Source organism: Salvelinus alpinus, chromosome 23 (genome assembly GCF_045679555.1).
Source record: "Salvelinus alpinus chromosome 23, SLU_Salpinus.1, whole genome shotgun sequence".
Classification (NCBI taxonomy): Eukaryota; Metazoa; Chordata; class Actinopteri; order Salmoniformes; family Salmonidae; genus Salvelinus; species Salvelinus alpinus.
In genome coordinates, this window is record NC_092108.1 from 24,165,587 (window position 1) to 24,185,153 (window position 19,567).

At 42.6% G+C, this 19,567-nt stretch overlaps 1 protein-coding gene across 2 annotated transcripts; it reads right to left on the reverse strand.

Moving 5' to 3' along the window:
• Positions 1-78: 78 nt before the first annotated feature.
• Positions 79-19,328, reverse strand: wrnip1 (WRN helicase interacting protein 1). Of its 2 annotated transcripts, XM_071361650.1 has the most exons (7): positions 18,531-19,328; positions 12,908-13,102; positions 10,258-10,508; positions 5,563-5,786; positions 2,006-2,161; positions 1,549-1,628; positions 79-1,294 (listed from the first exon to the last, which is right to left on the reverse strand). In XM_071361650.1, exons 1-7 carry the CDS (start codon positions 19,173-19,175, stop codon positions 1,013-1,015), a joined length of 1,833 nt encoding a protein of 610 aa, XP_071217751.1. In that variant the 5' UTR covers positions 19,176-19,328; the 3' UTR covers positions 79-1,012. The 2 variants fall into 2 exon arrangements, with proteins under 2 accessions (XP_071217751.1, XP_071217752.1); XM_071361651.1 differs by lacking the exon at positions 2,006-2,161 and having other exon boundaries at positions 741-1,294; positions 18,531-19,259.
• Positions 19,329-19,567: the final 239 nt, after the last annotated feature.

The window sequence follows — 19,567 nt, forward strand, 5'->3', positions numbered from 1 at the left end:
TAGGGGAAAAAGGTACCGTGGTGTAGCAGAACTGGTGCAACACATCGATGGTTAAGTGAGTTGGTGTAAAACAAGTGGTACTGCATGAGATTACCTTTAATGTAATTTATCTTTCATTTGCAGACAATGGCTGAAAACGGAATAAACCTCCCATATACACTGAGTGTACAAAACATTAGGAACATGCTCTTTCCATGACAGACTGACCAGGTGAAAGCTATAATCCCTTATTTATGTCACTTGTTAAATCCACTTCAATCAGTGTAGATGAAGGGGAGGAAACAAGTTAAATAAAGATTTTTAAGCCTTGAGACAATTGAGACTGATAGATTGGGTATGTGTGCTATTCAGATGGACATTTGGGCAAGACAAACGATTTAAGTGTCTTTAAACGGGGTATGGTAGTAGGTGTCAGGAGCACCGGTTTGAGTCTGTCAAGAACTGCAACGCTGAGGTGTTATTCACACTCAACAGTTTCGTGTGTGTATCAAGAATGGTCCAGCACCCAAAGGAATTCCAGACAACTTGACACAACTGTGGGAAGCATTGAAGTCAACATCACAGGGCCAGCATCCCTGTGGAATGCTTTCAACACCTTGTAGAGTCCATGCCCTTATGAATTGAGGCTGTTCTGAGGGCAAAAGAGAGTGCAACTCAATATTAGGAAGGTGTTCCTAATGTTGTGTACACTCAGTGTAAGTCCTAGATGATCAAATTAATTATAATAAAAAAGGTGCTAATTACTGTCCCTCTGTTTATTTATAACAGTCTATTGGACAAATTATATCAACTTAATGGTAACAATCTACAATACAAGATTACATTTATTTAACAAAGTGATAACATCATTTAACTCAAAATTGGTCTTATGCATAAGTGTTCTATTCGTGTTAGATCCAGCAGCATTTTCAGAGGTCCTCATAGCACAAAAATGGATCTTTAGCATTATAACCCTCACAGTAACCTTGACCTCAGATGCCAGAGGTCATGGGTCAACCTCAAAGGTCAAAGGTTATAGGTCAGAGGGGTTCCAGGTGAAGAAGTCCATTCCCCGGAGCTCCTCAGGCAGGTAGTCCTGCTCCACAGGGGCACTGAAGGCAGGGTTGTACTTGTAGCCCTCAGCGTAGCCCAGGTCCTTCATGAGCTTGGTGGGGGCGTTGCGAAGGTGCAGGGGAACAGAGGGTAGGGGGCCCTTATGGTTCCTCAGACTGGCCTTCACGTTACCGTACGCCTTGTAGATTTCTACCGACTTAGGAGCCCTGGCCAGGTACACCACACACTGAGCCAAGATCACCTGAGGGTGGGAGGGAAGGAGCGAGGGGAGGAAAGGGAGTAGAGAGAGAATTACCTTTATTAGCATTTTGATATGGCCAAATATCAAAAGGCATACCGGATAACATGGTCAGAAAATAAGGAGTTCCTCAGGTAAAATCCAATGTCTCTCTTTATTGTATCCACAACATAACAAAGAGCTGATATTTAACAGAGGCAGATGTAAGGACAACTCTTGGTTGCCCTTGGTGACAAGATTTAAGATTTAAGTCTCACCTCACACTCTGGCATCCCGATGAAATGGCAGGCCTGGAAGGCAGATACAGCCTGAGGAAGGGCAGAGGGATCTGCCATACCTGAACAAAAGGGACATGACATCCAGTCAGAACACACCATAACCTTGTCTAGGCCTTTGACTTGTAAGGGAAGACTCCTTCCATGGCTCTGACAGGTGCAGACCAACAGAAAATAGACTTTGCATACAACTGTCAGGGCAAAAATAAGATTCCTCTGGGGTGATACCAAAGACGCTAGATCATGTTTGTTGACAAAATAGTTTGGTACAGGTAATTAGTGCTTGACCAACATGTTTTCTTTTTTAAAAACAGCACATCCTCCTCTTTACAGTGTTTTCTGAGGGTGCGCCAATGCAATGGTTTATGTAATTGGGTCAATAACTGATTAATAACTGATTAAAACAATGGTTTGATGTAAACAGAGACGTGTCACACACCCACGTCTTCACTAGAGAAGCGGACTAGTCTGCGAGCCACGTACAGGGGGTCCTCTCCTCCCTCCAGCATGCGGCCCAGCCAGTAGAGGGAAGCGTTCTCGTGGGAGCCCCTCATTGATTTGTGCAGTGCTGAGATGCAGTTATAGTGCTCCTCACCTTTATGTAACAAACAACATAAAGTAGGGTTGGATGGGTGGGAAAATAACCATATAGATCTAGAGAGAAATAGAAATCCATAGAAATACACTATATACAAAAGTATGTGGACGCCCCTTCAAATTGGTGGATTTGGCTATTTCAGTCACATCCGTTGCTGACAGGTGTATAAAATCGAGCACAAACACATACAATCTCCATAGCCAAACATTGGCAGTAGAATGGCCTTACTGAAGAGCTCAGTGACTTTCAACGTGGCACCATCATATTAATGCCCATGACTTTGGAATGAGATGTTCGACGAGCTGGTGTCCACATACTTTTGGTCATGTAGTGTACATATAATACACAACACAACACAAAAAGGAGGGGAGGGAAGGGGTTTTAAGATGGTGTGGGGATGAAGAAAAATAAGGGATCCATAAAGATATAAATAATACTAATTATTGTCTTAAGGCTATATGATGTTTCATATAATGTTTCTCCCTGGACTGGCAGACCTGGGTTCAAATACTATTGTGAGTTTTCCGGGCACAATGGAAACAATGAAATAGTCCCAAAAGTACAAACCCTTTCCCCATCTGGCTCTCCTGGCGAAACTCAATCAAATGCTCAAAGTAGCCTATTTGTAAGAAGAAAAAAATAATAATTTTGAATCCAGGTCTGATCCCTAGTGATCCATGGGAAGGGCGTGTGTGGCCAAGCTGTCCCTACGGTTTTCCATCCATCTCCCTCCAGCCCACACCCACATTCCATCCATCAATCAGAGATAGTTGCTACTCAGAGTGACATGAGGCCTAAATTGGCCAGAGCTTCACTGGCGGCTTTCCAAGACAAAGAACAATACACAAAGGTTACTGGTTAACTGTAGAGGGCTTAGAAACAAATCCAGACCAATGCCTGCTTGACACAAGTTATTTGTTTTTAGTTTCATAGATATAAAAATAGCTTCATCAAAATATCTTTCACACTAACAAAACTTAATACAGCAGCATCAGATTCAGATCACACAACAGAATAGTGATGGAAGTCTACATGTCATCTTTTGTGGACAGATTCTCATGAACATGAAACAACGAGAATCTGTCAAGGCTCACGTAGAATGTGACCACAAGCAGCAGTTGTTCCTGTTTTTGGGCATTGATTATTTGGACAAATCAGGATTGGGCAAAGGCGGTAAACTTAAACTGGTGCGTGGATTGTCAAGCCTGTGTGCGGATGATAATGGTTTCCACCAGATTTGGCAGAGTTTTTGTTTGCGAGTGAGGAGACTTTGCTTCCTTCCTTTGCACAAAGGTAATCACAATTGTTATCGGCATTCCCTTCCAGATGTAAAACAGGAAATGACAAACGTTCGCGAAATAATTTTACTTCCGGGTAACTGAGATTAGTCTACATGCAATGACGTGAATGAATTTCATCACTGTTTTTCTTAATGACAAAACATTAAATAGAGTAAATGTAGAGTTAGGTCTATAGCTGGTAAAACCATCTATCCTGGATGTCTAGCTAGTTGACATAACAGTTAAGAGGCTGCTGAGCTGGGTCAAGGCTATATTTGTGTTCCTGTTGTATAGTTGATGTACATTAATAATTTCTGGGGCATGTTCAGAGGAAATTCTGGTTAGATTTTAACCCCATAGGCTTATTTAGGTTCTGGATTCTCTCTGGAGGCCCCAGTCTCCCCAGACCAATTAACCCACCATTGCGGTGATGTTCTAGCATGGTCCTGTCTGTTTTACCCGTCTTAGCATCATTGTATAGCGTGACAATGACCATGTGAGTTGGCAAGACAGCACTAAACAGGTCTGGGACCAGGCTAGTGAGGGTCTATCCCTTGCTTCCAGTGGGCCCCATGGCGTGGCAATGTCCCATTATGAGACAGCGTCCTAATTTGAACCAATGTCTCATTTGTCACCCAGGTGGTCCCTCTTTCACCTCTCTCCACGATGGATAACTCCTCCACCTCAACCTTCCATAGCCCAGTCCACCTCCTGAGGCATTAGCCCACCCCTCCTGAGGCATTAGCCCACCCCTCCTGAGGCATTATTGTGTTGACATAGCTATTTTGGCTAAGGCTTCATCCACCTGGAGGCCTCCACCAGCACCCAAAATAGGACACACTGAAACAATGCAGGCGTCCTGTAAATCAACCAGGCCATGGGAGGATGATGGATCTCTGGGGGTCTCATAATAAATTGCCACGCCAGCTGGCACAAACTTTTCAAGCCCATGGCAGACAGGGGCATCCCTCTGTCCCTGGTGGTGTGTTGGCAGCAGCAACAGTCAGAGTCAAAGGGTCCTTAGGATCCCCCCCAAAAACCCATTTATCCTCTCATTTGCAGCAGAGCCATACACTCTATGGCATGTTTGAAGTGGTTGATCCATTTATTCGTAAAATCATGAGAAGTTTGACAGGGAAGTGTTGAGAGGGAAAATACCAGGAATTTTGAGAAGAATCCTCTACCCATCCTCCACTGAGGTTGACAGAAAAAGTAAAGCTGAGAACCAGAGGTTAAAAGAGACTGGGATCAAGTCCCTTCACCTTCACTTTGACACTAATGCACATAATATAAGAGTTATGGCGGGTACTACATACTCTACGACCACACCAAGGAGTCTATCAATCTCCTAAGTGTCCTCTGACTAACATATTCTGGATATTCATTGATTCCAGTAAGATGACACTGACAACAACCAGTCCATGCTTCTAAAGCATCAATCAATGGCAGTGAGCCACAATAGCACTTGGCAGGCTGGCACCATGGTGACATCACTTGTACAAATTACTGTCTGAGGGTTTTAACCTAATTAGCGCTAGCCGTCTGGCCTGAGTCAGCTAATGTAGGGCATATTGAAAGAGTCTACTGTATGTATTAGAGGGCAACGTGTTCTTTGGCTGGATCTGGCTGCATATCTCAGACTCAGAGCAAAGGAAGTTAGCTCTACCAATAGGACCAGCACATTCACCTTTTCACAAGAGACCTCTGAAATATACCTAAACTATTCACAGGTCCATTCCCATGAGCTGACAGACAGACTGCTTGGGTTATTATCTCTGGGCTGCTGCTGTGGAGCCAACCAGACAGGATGTCACCACTCTGTAATTATCAAATTGAATCATGACAAGTAACATCATTTGTCATCTACATTTTTTAAATATCTGTCAGTCCAGTGAGGGGCAGTGTGAAAGAACAACCTAGAAAAATGTCAAATGTCCACTGACTACAGCTGAATCAATAGAAAATAATGTACTCTAATGTTATGGTTGAACCATTGAGGAGCATCAAGATCATCAGTATGCTGGAGTTTCAATTTAGTGTACAGTTTTTCTCCATGCACCTGTTAGTATGATAGGGGTGCGACTCCTATACTCTTTTCTATTGAACCATTGGACTCACCTGCTTTGTCGTAGAGGATATGGGACCTCTGAAGGCCCTCCTTCACATGCTCCTCCTGCACCACAATGTCATGTGGGGTACTGCCAGATCCTGATTGGCCAGGACGGGCTGCACCCACCCGGGCCTGGACAGCCAGCTGGAGCCCGTTGAGCCCCGCCCGGGCGTCGCCGTCACACAGGTGGGCTATGGTGTCCAGAGCCTTCTGCTCAATATAGACCTTTGGTCTACACAACATGAAAACAGAAACACATTCAATTATAACAAATAAGAAATGTTTAGCTCCGATTATATTAGGCCTAAATGGCACAGAGAAAAATGACAATAACTGTGTCTTTTTGCTATACTGCACATAGAAGCATTTTCATCCAACATCAAATAGAGACTCAGAATTTGCTCAGAATTTGACTCCTGCAAACAGGGTGCTATGGTATTTGGATGATCCTCCAGATCCCCCAGCCAACTACCCAATCCTTCATCCCCAGATCCAAACGATTGACCCTGATGAAAAGCAACCGGTACGACGCCACACTTTGAGACCCTCTCACAGCGGCAGGCCTCCCCTCCATGTATGGTGACATAAACCAGACCCAGACAAGGGGCACTCTTCAATTTAGCCAAGGCATGATGGGCAGTGTCCTTGTACCAGCATCTGGTCTAATACCATGTGTCGTTCTCAAATAATCCCATCTCTAAAACAAGTACACAACAGAGACTTGATCCACTTGGCCACTAGTGATGGGGGGGAACAAAAAAAAAGTGATAGTTACATATCGGGATAATATTTTTGGCGATATATCGTATTGTTTTGACAATATCACAATATTATTTTTGCGCTAGTTGGCTGTACCTGTACCCAAATAAAATCACATTACTGAATTGCAATTCATATAAAATCGTAATACATATTGCTTCGGCACCTAAGTATTGTGATAATATCGTAACGTGAGAGCTCTGGCAATTCACAGCCCTATTGGCCACTAAGGTGACAAATAAACAACCCCTTACCAAAAACCACATTATGGAGTCAGCAGGGGAGCATCTTTATTGGACTTGGCCTGGGTGATAATGTCATTGCAGGAGCTGGAGAGAAGTTAGCGAAGAACTGAGTGTTCTTCTGGTCTGGGGTTAGACAGTCAGGACAGTGTTGAGCCAACAGTCCTGTGACAACATGAGAACTAACGGGGAGAGTGGAACGCGGCCCCTGGTCCCCGGGGCGATGCAAACACCCTCAAACACCCTTCACCAATACGGTGACCGTATTTCCGCCACATGGGCGGTCATGAGTCATGAAGGCAGTCAAATGACATGTGACCGTTTATTCACGGTAATTAGGCTTCTCAAAGCTCTGATGCTGCTAATGGTCATTAGTAGCCTACCAAACTTGCTAACAGCCTGGTACTCAGCACTTTATTGTCCCTCTAATTACTCTGATATCAATGCAAATTTAATTGAAAATCTAATCAAACACTTCATGAGGGCCCATGAGGTCATTTTGTGCAACATTTCTATAGGCTATGCAATTACATGAGAAAAACAGAGTGATGGCCTCTATTAAAAAGAGGTGCATCCCTTCAGCTTTCTATAGGCTAGGCTTACTATATTTATTTCTCAACTTTTTCTCAATAATTGCTTCTCTTTACAACAGGAGTATAGACTAACTGTCTGGCATGAAAATGAACCACGGGAAAAGCGTCCTCGATTTGCTATTTAAGTGCATAGATCTATCTCGAGACAGGTGCATGATAATGGTCCATTCTAAATCAAAACAAATGTCACACATATATTATTTGGTTTATGTAAAGACAAGATTAAATAAAGAATTGTCTGATGGGTGACAATATTAGCCTATCACTTGTGAATTATATATTATCACTTGTGAATGATGCCCAGAGTGAGGCAAGAAACATGCATAATTGCATTTAAGGTCACTTTTGATAATGGTGTTTTCCCGCTAATAGAACATTCGCCCTTACAGCCTACTGCCGTGTGCACATTGCTGCGCTTAGAATGTGACGAAATAGCTTAGTTTATCAACATTTTAAGCTAAATGTTCTGATCTGTGGCGTCAGCCTCATTGCGTAATTTTTTAAATTTTATGCTAGTGGTTGTATTCATTTGGGATCAATCACATCCCACAACTGTCCCAGACTATGTATGGAATATTTATTTCTTGCACAGAATAGAACTTTAGGACATGGGGGATAGAAGATTGACATATGCTAGTGCTTTTGCTGTTCGTTAGGCCTACTCATCTTGTTGGCTGACGAAAAGTAAATGTGTACAGTAAATGTGGACACCTCTGAATTGGATAAGGACACGCGCAGTTGCGTCCCGATGTGTCGGTCTTCACTTTTAGCTTGTGAGAAAGACCCGATCAGGTGATGGAGAGCAATGTGAGTGAGGTGCTTTGGAGCGTGCAGCACTCAGGGAGAAGGGGATTATAAGTATTATATTCAGCCCAAGGGCACAACGGCCACTGGCCGCAAAAGCCATGGGATTTTTTAGGGGGCATTACATCCACACAAAGGGGATGCCACCAGGAAATTTGAGGCATTATCAAGTGTTTGTTAAATTGTGAATGAGAGACTGTTGAAGTGTGTACAGCCGGTGCAAAAAACAAAGCAAAGCTCATGCCTTTCAAGCAACTTTTTTCATATCATTAGTCGTATCATGCAGTCTTAGAATGTATTACAAATCTAAACATATAACCCAACATTTGTAGAACAACTAAAGTTACATTAATACCTCTAAATTAAGCATATAGGAGAACCTATTTCTTTGATAACCACAACACAGAATAGCCGCATGTGTGCGTGCACTCCCCAAAAATCGTTTCTATTTGATTCAGCTTTGTTCAATTGCATTCTTCATACTATAAAATCTAAAATAATGCCATGAAATTCAAAGCAAATCTGGTCTGCTAAATGAACTAGTGTAGCCCACAGCCATATGGCATAGCCACATCAGGACCTAACATAAGGACATCTCTGAGTATCCTATTCTGTTCTTCTGAAATAGACTACATGTTTCTTTAAACCTGTCTAAAATAAAAAAAATGGTTTTATTGTGAAGGTGTAGGCATGGATTTATTAGACTTTTTAAAATGTAGATGTTTCAAAGGTCTGCATCAGTGGCTTGTAGGCTACGTGTGGAAGCCATACTGGTACCTGGCAGTTATTTGCTTGACAATCACCGGCTGACAAAATGTTGTGACCGCCACAGCCCTAGGTACTGGTGTGCTGATTCTGATCCATGAGCCTAAATGAAACAATAGATCTATATAGTAAATACCTGCGGGTAGATGAATAAAATATACTGTTTAAATGTTTACATTTAAGCCACTAAGTGTGACATCTGAACCACATGCCATAGCTATGCGACACCAACAGCTCATTGGATTTTCTACCAACCTTTCAATTCTATTCATGACTTTTGGCATACAATCAAATGATGTGAAGAGGGTGATAAGGGAGGGCAAATACTAAACTAGTCTCATCTAGCTGTCCCAGTGGGACCTTCCTGTGAAACATACAGCCAAACATGCCTGTCTCCTCCCTTGGCTAGGACTCCAGACAAGACAATAGCCCCTTTTTAATTTGATAGGGGTGAGAGAGGGAAGCCAGGGCTGCCACCATTTTTTGCTGATGCAGTGTGGAAAATGTCTGATTTAAAATGTTCCTTGGAACAAATGTATAGTTTGATCAATTTGACAGAGACCTATGTCACTCCCAGAAAATGAATATATCAAAACAAGGTAGGATGTAAAGATGTGATGTAATAGAAAGGGTTGGTCCACCTGAGCGTAAAGATCTGTACACAACCAAAGAGCATTTCACTCCATGGCTTGCACCTGTACCAAGATCTTTAAACACAAATATAACATCTAATGTTAGCTCAATCACCACCACCACTCAATCACACCCATGTTGACCATGAAGGCTCTCTGCCATGAATCTGGTACACTGTTAAAACTGAGCCCTCATCTGCTGCCAGCAGTTAACAGCTGTCTCACTTAAACAGGCTAGGCTATACCGACACACTCCCCTTCCCCCTCCATCTCCGTCAACAGAGAGAGAGAAATAGATAGAGAGAAAGGAGAGAGAAAAGGAAAGGAGAGAAAAGACAGAAAGGAGATAAAAAGAGAGAGGGAGGAGGAAAAGGAGACAGAGCGAGCAAGAGAGAGAAAAGAGAAGAGAGAAAGAGGAGAGAAAAAGATGAGAAAAAGGAGAGAGAGAGAGCGAGCGAGAGGTTACTAGTTCATTTAGCAGACAAGATTTGCTTAGAATTCCATGGTATTATAGTATACTATTTTATAATATGAAGAATACAATTGAACAAAGCTGAATAAAATAGAAAGGATATTTTCTCCAAGAGAGAAAGAGAGACAAAGGAGAGCGAGCGAGTGAGAGAGAGGAGAGAAAGGAGAGAGAAAAAGAGAAAGAGGGAGGAAAAAGAGAGAGGGAGGAGAAAAAGGAGAGAGAACAACTGCCAGGGCTGTCTGCCTATAGTCAGCCCTGCCAGGCCATAAATGACCTAAAGGAAAACATTTTAAGGCGGGCACAGAGGAGAGAGAGGACGTCCCCCTCGATCAATCAGGGTTCAGGAATCCCAGACTTAAGGATGACACGTGTCTACACGGCACGTTCCGTGATAACAAGGTGCTCATTCCCAGAGGAGGGGGTATCAGCTACTTACTCTGATCTAAGCTCGGTTGAGTCTAACTCGTCTTGATCTATGCGGTCGTTGAGATCTTCTCCCAGTACACTGATCCCCAGCGTAGCGACGGCCCTGAGCAGGATCAACCCCATTGCCTCCACAGACAGCTTGTCCAGAACCAGGACCCTGCACCTGCTAAGCAGAGCCGCGTTCACCTGGAACGAAGGGTTCTCCGTGGTTGCCCCAATCAGAGTCACTGTCCCACACTCCACATGAGGGAGGAAGGTATCCTACATACAGACAGACAAGAGACATAGAAAGAGAGTGAAGAGAGACATGGGAGGAAAAGAGAAGGTGTTGAGCATCCCAAAAGTGGTTCAATATCAAGGGTGAGTCACAGGGCTTTGGTTACCTGTGCATGAAATACCATTGGCACTATACCTCATTGTACATTGGTTTAATAGGGTAGCTGTGTAAAAGCATTATAGGGTACATGGTTAAAAGACAAATCTATCGCACGCATGCGCTATGATGGCTATGTTTCCCCTCTTAGCACCTCTTTAGCGCGAGCACGGTGTAGAGTCGACCCTGGCTCTAACTGCCTATTAATTGTTATCAGAATTTACACAGACACAATAAAAGGGTCGTTCTGTGCCACAGTGAGAACCATCCTTCATATTATACTACACAAAATGAAGACAGTAACTGATAAGGATATTTATTGCTATTTTCAGAGTGATACTTGGTTACTATGTTATTGTTACTATAGTTTGTTAAACTTTGTAGGTATATTAAAACAATTGTGGCATGCTGTACGAAGCAATTATTTCAGATCAGATTTTCTATCAACACCCATCTGTCCATTATAGTGCTGAGCGATTAGTTCTTTATGAGGTTGGTTCGGTTTCGGTTCAATTATATACACTGCTCAAAAAAATAAAGGGAACACTTAAACAACACAATGTAACTCCAAGTCAATCACACTTCTGTGAAATCAAACTGTCCACTTAGGAAGCAACACTGATTGACAATAAATTTCACATGCTGTTGTGCAAATGGAATAGACAAAATGTGGAAATTATAGGCAATTAGCAAGACACCCCCAATAAAGGAGTGATTCTGCAGGTGGAGACCACAGACCACTTCTCAGTTCCTATGCTTCCTGGCTGATGTTTTGGTCACTTTTGAATGCTGGCGGTGCTCTCACTCTAGTGGTAGCATGAGACGGAGTCTACAACCCACACAAGTGGCTCAGGTAGTGCAGCTCATCCAGGATGGCACATCAATGCGAGCTGTGGCAAGAAGGTTTGCTGTGTCTGTCAGCGTAGTGTCAAGAGCATGGAGGCGCTACCAGGAGACAGGCCAGTACATCAGGAGACGTGGAGGAGGCCGTAGGAGGGCAACAACCCAGCAGCAGGACCGCTACCTCCGCCTTTGTGCAAGGAGGAGCACTGCCAGAGCCTTGCAAAATGACCTCCAGCAGGCCACAAATATGCATGTGTCAGCATGCATATAAAACTTTATTTCATTCCAAGTCATCATCTCATCTCTATAGAGCTGATGCCTACGCTGTCTGACAAAATCACTCTCTCAGTAGTTCTTACTAAAGGTATACTTTTGACTGCTAAATACCAACTATAAATCACTTAGATCATGTATTTTCAAGTAGAGATACTTTGCGAAGCAACTACTCTCTATCGCTCTTGATCGAGCGCTCTTATGTCTCTTCTCTCTGTCTCCGTGTCTGCCACACACAGACCGGACAAGTAGTTGGCTCAATGCATTATGCTCATTGTAGTTAATTACCACGTTTTCTGTGCTAAACTATGTAGAATATTGGCCTGTTGGAAACTACAACTACCTACTACATCGGACAGTTCAGGCTGGATCTGATCTATCTCTTGAAAAACAGAACGAAATGGAATTCATATATTTGAAACAAAAAAACAAAAACAAAACAACACAAGTTTCGGTTAATCGTTCAGCACTAGTCCATTATGTTACATTTATAACTAAATATGTTTTAGTCGATATGTACTGGTCAGGGATGTGGACCACAGATGCAGATTAAGTACAAACCATTGTTACTACAATGGTGTGTGGGTACTGTTACACAATGGTGTGGAGTTATGAAAGAAAAGAATGGCCACTAACATTCAACATTAATCTGAGGCGTTATCTTGGCTAGTTAGGTGATATGATACCATATTCTAATAGTAGAATTATGCTAACAATCTCTCTCTCAAATGGCTTCAGGGAATCTGATTGAGATGCTACACTAAAAATCTATGAATTTTTCCATGAATCTGTGGTAGATACAAAGAGGGTGGATAATGGGTATTGTTTGAGGGAATTGAGTCTTTATTTTGGGATCATGGGATGGACATTCCTATACTAGTGTGGTTGATAGCCAATCATAAGTGTACAGAGATTTCTGACAAATGTGTGGCTGTAGCTAGGCAAGGGCTACTAAATCATTTGGCCTACAACTCCATGGAGTACACTACTCGTTATGAAAAATGTGATAAGACAAAAGATGAGTGAAATTAGACCTACACATTTTCATAAAAATAAATGTCATCATTGGAATTTGCATCTTGGAGTGATACCCTCTACCCTTTGTCATTGTTATTGGCTGAAACCTGAGCCCAATTCTTCTTATCGGCTGGAGCACTTTGGTTGTTATTACCTGTTGTGACTTGTTGAAGCGATGGATCTCATCTATAAAGAGGATGGTCTTCCTCTTCATCAGTTTTAACTCATTCTGGGCCTGCTTAATGACCTCTCGCACCTCATTGGTGGATGTGCTGGTGGCAGAGAGAGAAACGAAGCGGGCCGTGCCCCTCTTCTTACTGTCGCTGGCTATGATGTGGGCCAGGGTGGTCTGGAAGGAAGGACAGAGATACATGAACGTAAGAGTTCATAGTGACACCATATCTAATTCTTAGAGATTCTTAGAATTCTTATCCATCTGAAGAAAGCCAGTACCTGTGAATACTTGTCTCGTTCAAAATATGATTACTACTAATGATGAAGATAGTGTGTGGGGCCCTATGTGGAAAGTATTTTTCCTCATTAAATCCTTGAGAATGCAGGCAGGCACCTAAAATCACGCATCTACTGATCCCGCTGCATGCCACTGTCACAGCATTTTCCATCTGTATTTTATAGGCCTATAATGCTTTTTCCAGTCCCTATAATCCACAGACAGAACCAAGTCCCCTGGTCCCTGCCTAGAAGAACCTGAAGACAGATTCATAAATCTAGCCTCCACTGTAAATCCTGGAATCTAGCTTCATAAATCTTATGAAATCTGACCCATGACACCAGGGGGCTGACAAAGAAAGTCAGCGAGAAAGGGAAAGTGTTAAGAGGCATGCTGTTATGGTGGCCAGTCAAGTGAGAGGTAGCTGGCCTATTATGGCGTTAACAGTGCAGATAATGCAAGTCACTATACAGTATATCTAGGCCTAATGGGAGAATTTAAAGCAGTTCCAATTATGTGACTGCCATCCATGGGCATTGCAATAATCACATTAACTCAGTCAATAATCATTAAAAAAAACTGCAGAAATGACCTTATCTTTAGGCTTAACGTTATGTAGGCACTGGGCATAGGCCCTATTGTTACACATTCCAAGGCTGCTGCAAAGTCTTCCCTGCCCACAGGGGTCTCGTGTTCTTGAGCAATGACGAACTCAGGGGGATGGTTGGTTGAAATCAATATTTATCTGCTTTTTGGATTATTTTTCTAACAAACTGCAACTGAGCAACACTAATTGGTCTGGTCTATAAAAAAAATGATGCTGATATGAGAAGTTGTTGTTGCTGCTGCTGCTGTTGTCAGTCCCACTTCTTCTTCAATGAAGTTTACCTGCGGTTGGCATCCAATAAATGTTGCATTACCGTCACCTACTAGACTAGAGTACAAGTCCCTTGAACTTTGCTTAAAAAAAAACATTTTTAAAATACCCTACCATCTAACACAACACTCACAAAAAAATGAATCTATCTATCTATACATATATATCATACTCCACTATTTAACCCCCGTGTGGTGTTTCGGCCCATTTTCAATGTTTACTAAAATAAAAACTATACAATTAATACTTTTTTCACCCTGAGACTCATTGACCCTGGCTCATTTTCTGTGAAGAACATGTAAAATAACACATTTTCACACTGTGCACCCCACTACACATTTATATTACATATGTGGTGTTCAGGTCCATTGGACCTGAGGGCAATAAAAGTGTGGGAAAGTGTGTGTGTAGGTGAAAACAAGTAAAAATGAAATAAAAATGTTTGCTGTGTGCCTTCCTCCTCCCTGGGCCTGCTGTTTCAACATAGCACCAAGAACCTGTCTGTCTCCCTCTTTTCTCACTCTTTACCCTTTGTAGTGTGTGAAACTACACAATGTCTTGTGGGAACATGCAATGTTATTACAATATATTATTTTAATACATTGTAAAAATGATTTTCCCACTCTACCCCAGCCAGGTGCAAATTGGGGGAGGGACACAACACAACAAATAAATAGCTTTGCATGTGTGGCTCCTTACCACAATCAATCAGTATGGCCAAAAATTATCTCTGCTCAGAGGGCCATAGAATTTGTTTTAGCAGAGAGAGGAGCTAGTGTGGAAAGAGCATCTTCCACTTTGGAAGATCATGAATTCTGTCTCTGTCAATTCGAAGTCTGACAGGGAGTTGGAAGAAGGAGGATGAGACTGACACTCAGCCACCCCCACATTCCCAGTGGGTCAGAAGTTTACATACAATCAATTAGTATTTGGTAGCATTGCCTTTAAAATTGTTTAACTTGTGTAAAACGTTTTGGGTAGAGCCTTCCACAAGCTTCCCACAATAAGTTGGGTGAATTTTGGCCCATTCCTCATGACAGAGCTGGTGTAACTGAGTCAGGTTTGTATACCTCCTTGCTCGCACACGCTTTTTCAGTTGTGCTCACAAGTTTTCTATAGGATTGAGGTCAGGGCTTTGTGATGGCCACTACAATTCCTTGACCTTGTTGTCCTTAAGCCATTTTGCCACAACTTTGGAAGTATGCTTGGGGTCATTGTCCATTTGGATGACCCATTTGCGACCAAGCTTTAACTTCCTGACTGATGTCTTGAGATGTCGCTTCAATATATCCACATAATTTTCCTACCTCATGATGCCATCTATTTTGTGAAGTGCACCAGTCCCTCCTGCAGCAAAGCACCCCCACAGCATGATGCTGCAATCCCCGTGCTTCATGGTTGGGATGGTGCTCTTCGGCTTGCAAGCCTCCCCCCTTTTCCTCTAAACATAACGATGATTATTATGACCAAAAAGTTATATTTTTGTTTCATCAGACCAGAGGACATTTCTCCAAAAAGTACAATCTTTGTCCCCATGTGCAGCTGCAAACCGTAGTCTGGCTTTTTTAGGGCGGTTTTGGAGCAGTGGCTTCTTCCTTGCTGAGTGGCCTTTCAGGTTATGTCGATATAGGACTTGTTTTACTGTGGATATAGATACTTTTGGACCTGTTTCCTCCAGCATCTTCACAAGGTCCTTTGCTGTTGTTCTGGGATTGATTTGCACTTTTTGCACCAAAGTACGTTCATCTCTAAGACACAGAACAGTCTCCTTCCTGGACGGTACGACGGCTGTAGTCCCATGGTGTTTATACTTGCGTACTATTGTTTGTACAAGGATGAACCAGACTTGTGGAGGTCTACATTTTTTTTCCTGAGGTCTTGGCTGATTTATTTTGATTTTCCCATGATTTCAAGTAAAGAGGCATTGAGTTTGAAGGTAGGTCTTGAAATACATCCACTGGTACACCTCCAATTGACTAAAATGATGTCAATTTGCCCATCAGAAGCTTCTAAAGCCATGACATGATTTTCTGGAATTTTCCAAGCTGTTTAAAGGCACAGTCAACTTAGTGTATGTAAACTTCTGACCCACTGGAATTGTGATACAGTGAATTATAAGTGAAATAATCTGGAAGTAAACAATTGTTGGAAAAATTACTTGTGTCATGCACAAAGTAGATGTCCTAACCGACTTGCCAAAACTATAGTTTGTTAACAATACATTTGTGGAGTGGTTTAAAAACAAGTTTTAATGACTCCAACCTAAGTGTATGTAAACTTCCGACTTCAACTGTACATACTTTGTGGTTCTTATCCATGCTGGTGTTTTCAGATCCAATGGGGAATCCACAAAATCCCTGTGGGATGCATAAACTGGCAAAGAACTTTTCCGTGCCACAAGATCTCTGGAAAACTTCCACATTATTTCCAGGATTATCCGCTTCAATAACCAAGACACCAGACCAGCTCGGCGGCAGAGAGACAAGCTAGCTGAAATCAGGTCAGTGTAAGACAAGTGGGTGGACCGCCTTCCCCTGTTTTACAACCGTGGGCACAACGTTACTGTTGATGAGCAGCTTATGTCATTTAGGGGCCGCTGCCCCTTCAAGCAGTACATACTGTCTAACCCCGCTAAATATGGAATCAAGATCTGGGCTGCCTGTGATGCTGCTTCATCATGTGAGTGGAACTTGCAAGTGTATACAGGGAAGCCAGATGGAGGAGCTCCTGAGAAGAACCAAGGGATGCGGGTTGTCCTGGACATGACACAGGGACCCGTAGCCACAACATCACATGCGGTAACACAAGTCGGGACAGGAGCTCCTCAAGAGAAAGCTGACAATGGTAGGAACGGTACGAAAAAACAAGCCAGAGCTCCCAACTCAGCTGTTGAATACACGGAAGAGGCCTATCAATTCCTCTAAGTTTGTGTTCACGGCCGACACTTCCCTTGTGTCCTACTTGCCAAAGAAAGGCAAAAATGTGGTACTCATGAGTACGCTGCATAGGAATGGGAGAATCTGTGGCCAGGAACATCAAAAAACAGAACTCATAATGGATTACAATGCCAAAAAATGAGGGATGGACAATTTAGACAAGCTGGTGACTGGCTACAGCTGCAAAAGAAGAACCCTACGCTGGCCACTTGTGATGTTCTTCAACATTTTGGACATCTCGGCGTACACAGCGTTTGTCATCTGGATGGCGTTGAACCCAGATTGGAACAGAGGGGAGCTCCAGAGGAGAAGACTCTTTCTCGAGGAGTTGGGCAAGGCATTGATAAGACCTCAAATACAGAGTAAGCAACACATCCCAAGGACCCCAGCTTCTGCAGCCATTGTGAGGAGGATTCAGGAGGAGGATGTTGGTGCCCCATCCGGCCGACCCACAGAACCAACAATGGAAGTAAGTGTGGGTAATGTTGCATGTGTGTCTGACTCTCCTACCTTGGCCTGCTGTAACTATATATGTGAGTGAGATGTTAGTAAAATTCCTGAACTAAGTGTTTTCATCATTCTAGATTGCAGCCGGTAGCAACATGAAGAAGCTCTGTGATGTGCGTGGACCCAAGAAGGACAGGAAGACACAGTACACATGCATCAAGTGCAAGAAATACATTTGCAACACACACACACACACACAGTAAAACTCTGTCCCTCATGTGGTGTGTAGACCAGCCTTAATGTGTTAAAAAATATATATATATATATTTTAAAAACAATAATAGCGCTTTTATTGATAAATGTTATCTAGCAGAGGTAAATGCCAAATATTAACCATGTATGCTGTCTATATTTTTTTACATTTAACTAGGCAAGTCAGTTAAGAACAAATTCTAATTTACAATGATGGTGTATTGCTTGTAATTGATACAAGTCAAAATCTAAGTATTAAGTATTTTTAAGTAAATTGTTATGGCTGTATTGTTTAAAACCCAATAATGTTTTGGGTCAATCAGACCCGCGAACATTGGGTGAATAACAAAAACATGAACACCACACAAAGGTTAAATATATTTAGTCCTACTTCAGGCCAACAGCCTGAATGAGCCACCACCACTTAACACACCCTGTAACTCTTCTGACGTCAAACCTCGCACACCCAAATACCTCTCTGCAGCTGCCACCACAACCTCTATTTTCTGCAATTTATGTTCCATCCCTGCAGGACAGTTGATAACCATTGTTATAAATTCCCAAAATACAGTCTTACTGAAACATATCACTTATTGGTGTATCCCTCTGTACTGGTACAGATCTACTACTCACCACCACTCCTCTCAGGATCACTCCCCCTTGACCCATCTTCCTCTACTTTCTTCACTGCCTCAGCATATGACAATTTCTGCTCGTCAGTCACACTTCATCATCACTCACGTGTTACTTTCGTTTACAACATGGAAATACAATCTAGATTATATGTATATGTTTACAAAGTAGAACACCACACCTTCCCACATCCTGGTGGTCCCCATAGGATCAATGACGGTATCTCCTGAGAATCCAACAGCGACCTGAGAAGGGTGTGTTTTCCTACTACTTTGTTTTGGCCGAAATATTCCTCTAGCGTGGTTGGTCGCAGTTTCTCCGCCAGCGGCTTATCGATATTCAGCAGAGCGCGCACAGGTGTTGTATCACGCGGGGTCTTTATCAGTGTGTTCGATATAGGGGGGTCGATGCCAAACTGTCCCATCGCCTTACCTGCCTCCATCTCGTCAGGTGAATGACGTTTAATTCCTTTACTGACAGCAGTGCTGGCAATCGGTTTATTCGATAAAGATGCATTTCGTTCACTTTGAACTGGACCCTTATTTCTGTTGGTCTGAAACATACTGAAAACCGGAGAGGGCGGCGTGGTACCTTTCCTCGCCTCCGACGAGTCTGTCGTGTTAACTGTTGTACTGGACGCTTCGCTAGAAATGCGAGGTTTCTTGAGAGGTGGTCCGTTCTCGTCTTTACTGGTTGATGTCGGACAACTGTCATTGTTTAACAAACATCTGTCCAGATGGGCATTGATTTCTGACGCCGCGAAATCCTTAAAACAAACGGGACATTGTACTGGCTCCGCAACGCTATCTGCTACTTCGCTCGCCATGTTTTCTTTCCCGCTAAACTTGACCTCACCACGTGACCATAACACCGACACTTTATAAAAATATAATCTTTTACATTTATTATAGCAGTTAAACAAATAAAAAAGATCACTTAAGATTTGTGTTCACTTGCAGCATGTGAGCCATTTCTGTCTGCCTAGGACGGGGTCAGAACTTATTTTAAGCATGATGGGATTTGTAGTTTATGGTCTGCAGATAGTGGGCTTCTGGGCTACAGTCGATAAATCAATTAAGCCACTTCAGTTTTACAAACAAAGATGCAATGGAACAGGTGACAGATGGAATAAATCAATTCTCATTTTCTCCATTATCCAAATGTATATCAACATCTCTTGCCAGGAGTAACATAGCCTACATGCATGTCTGACTGTCT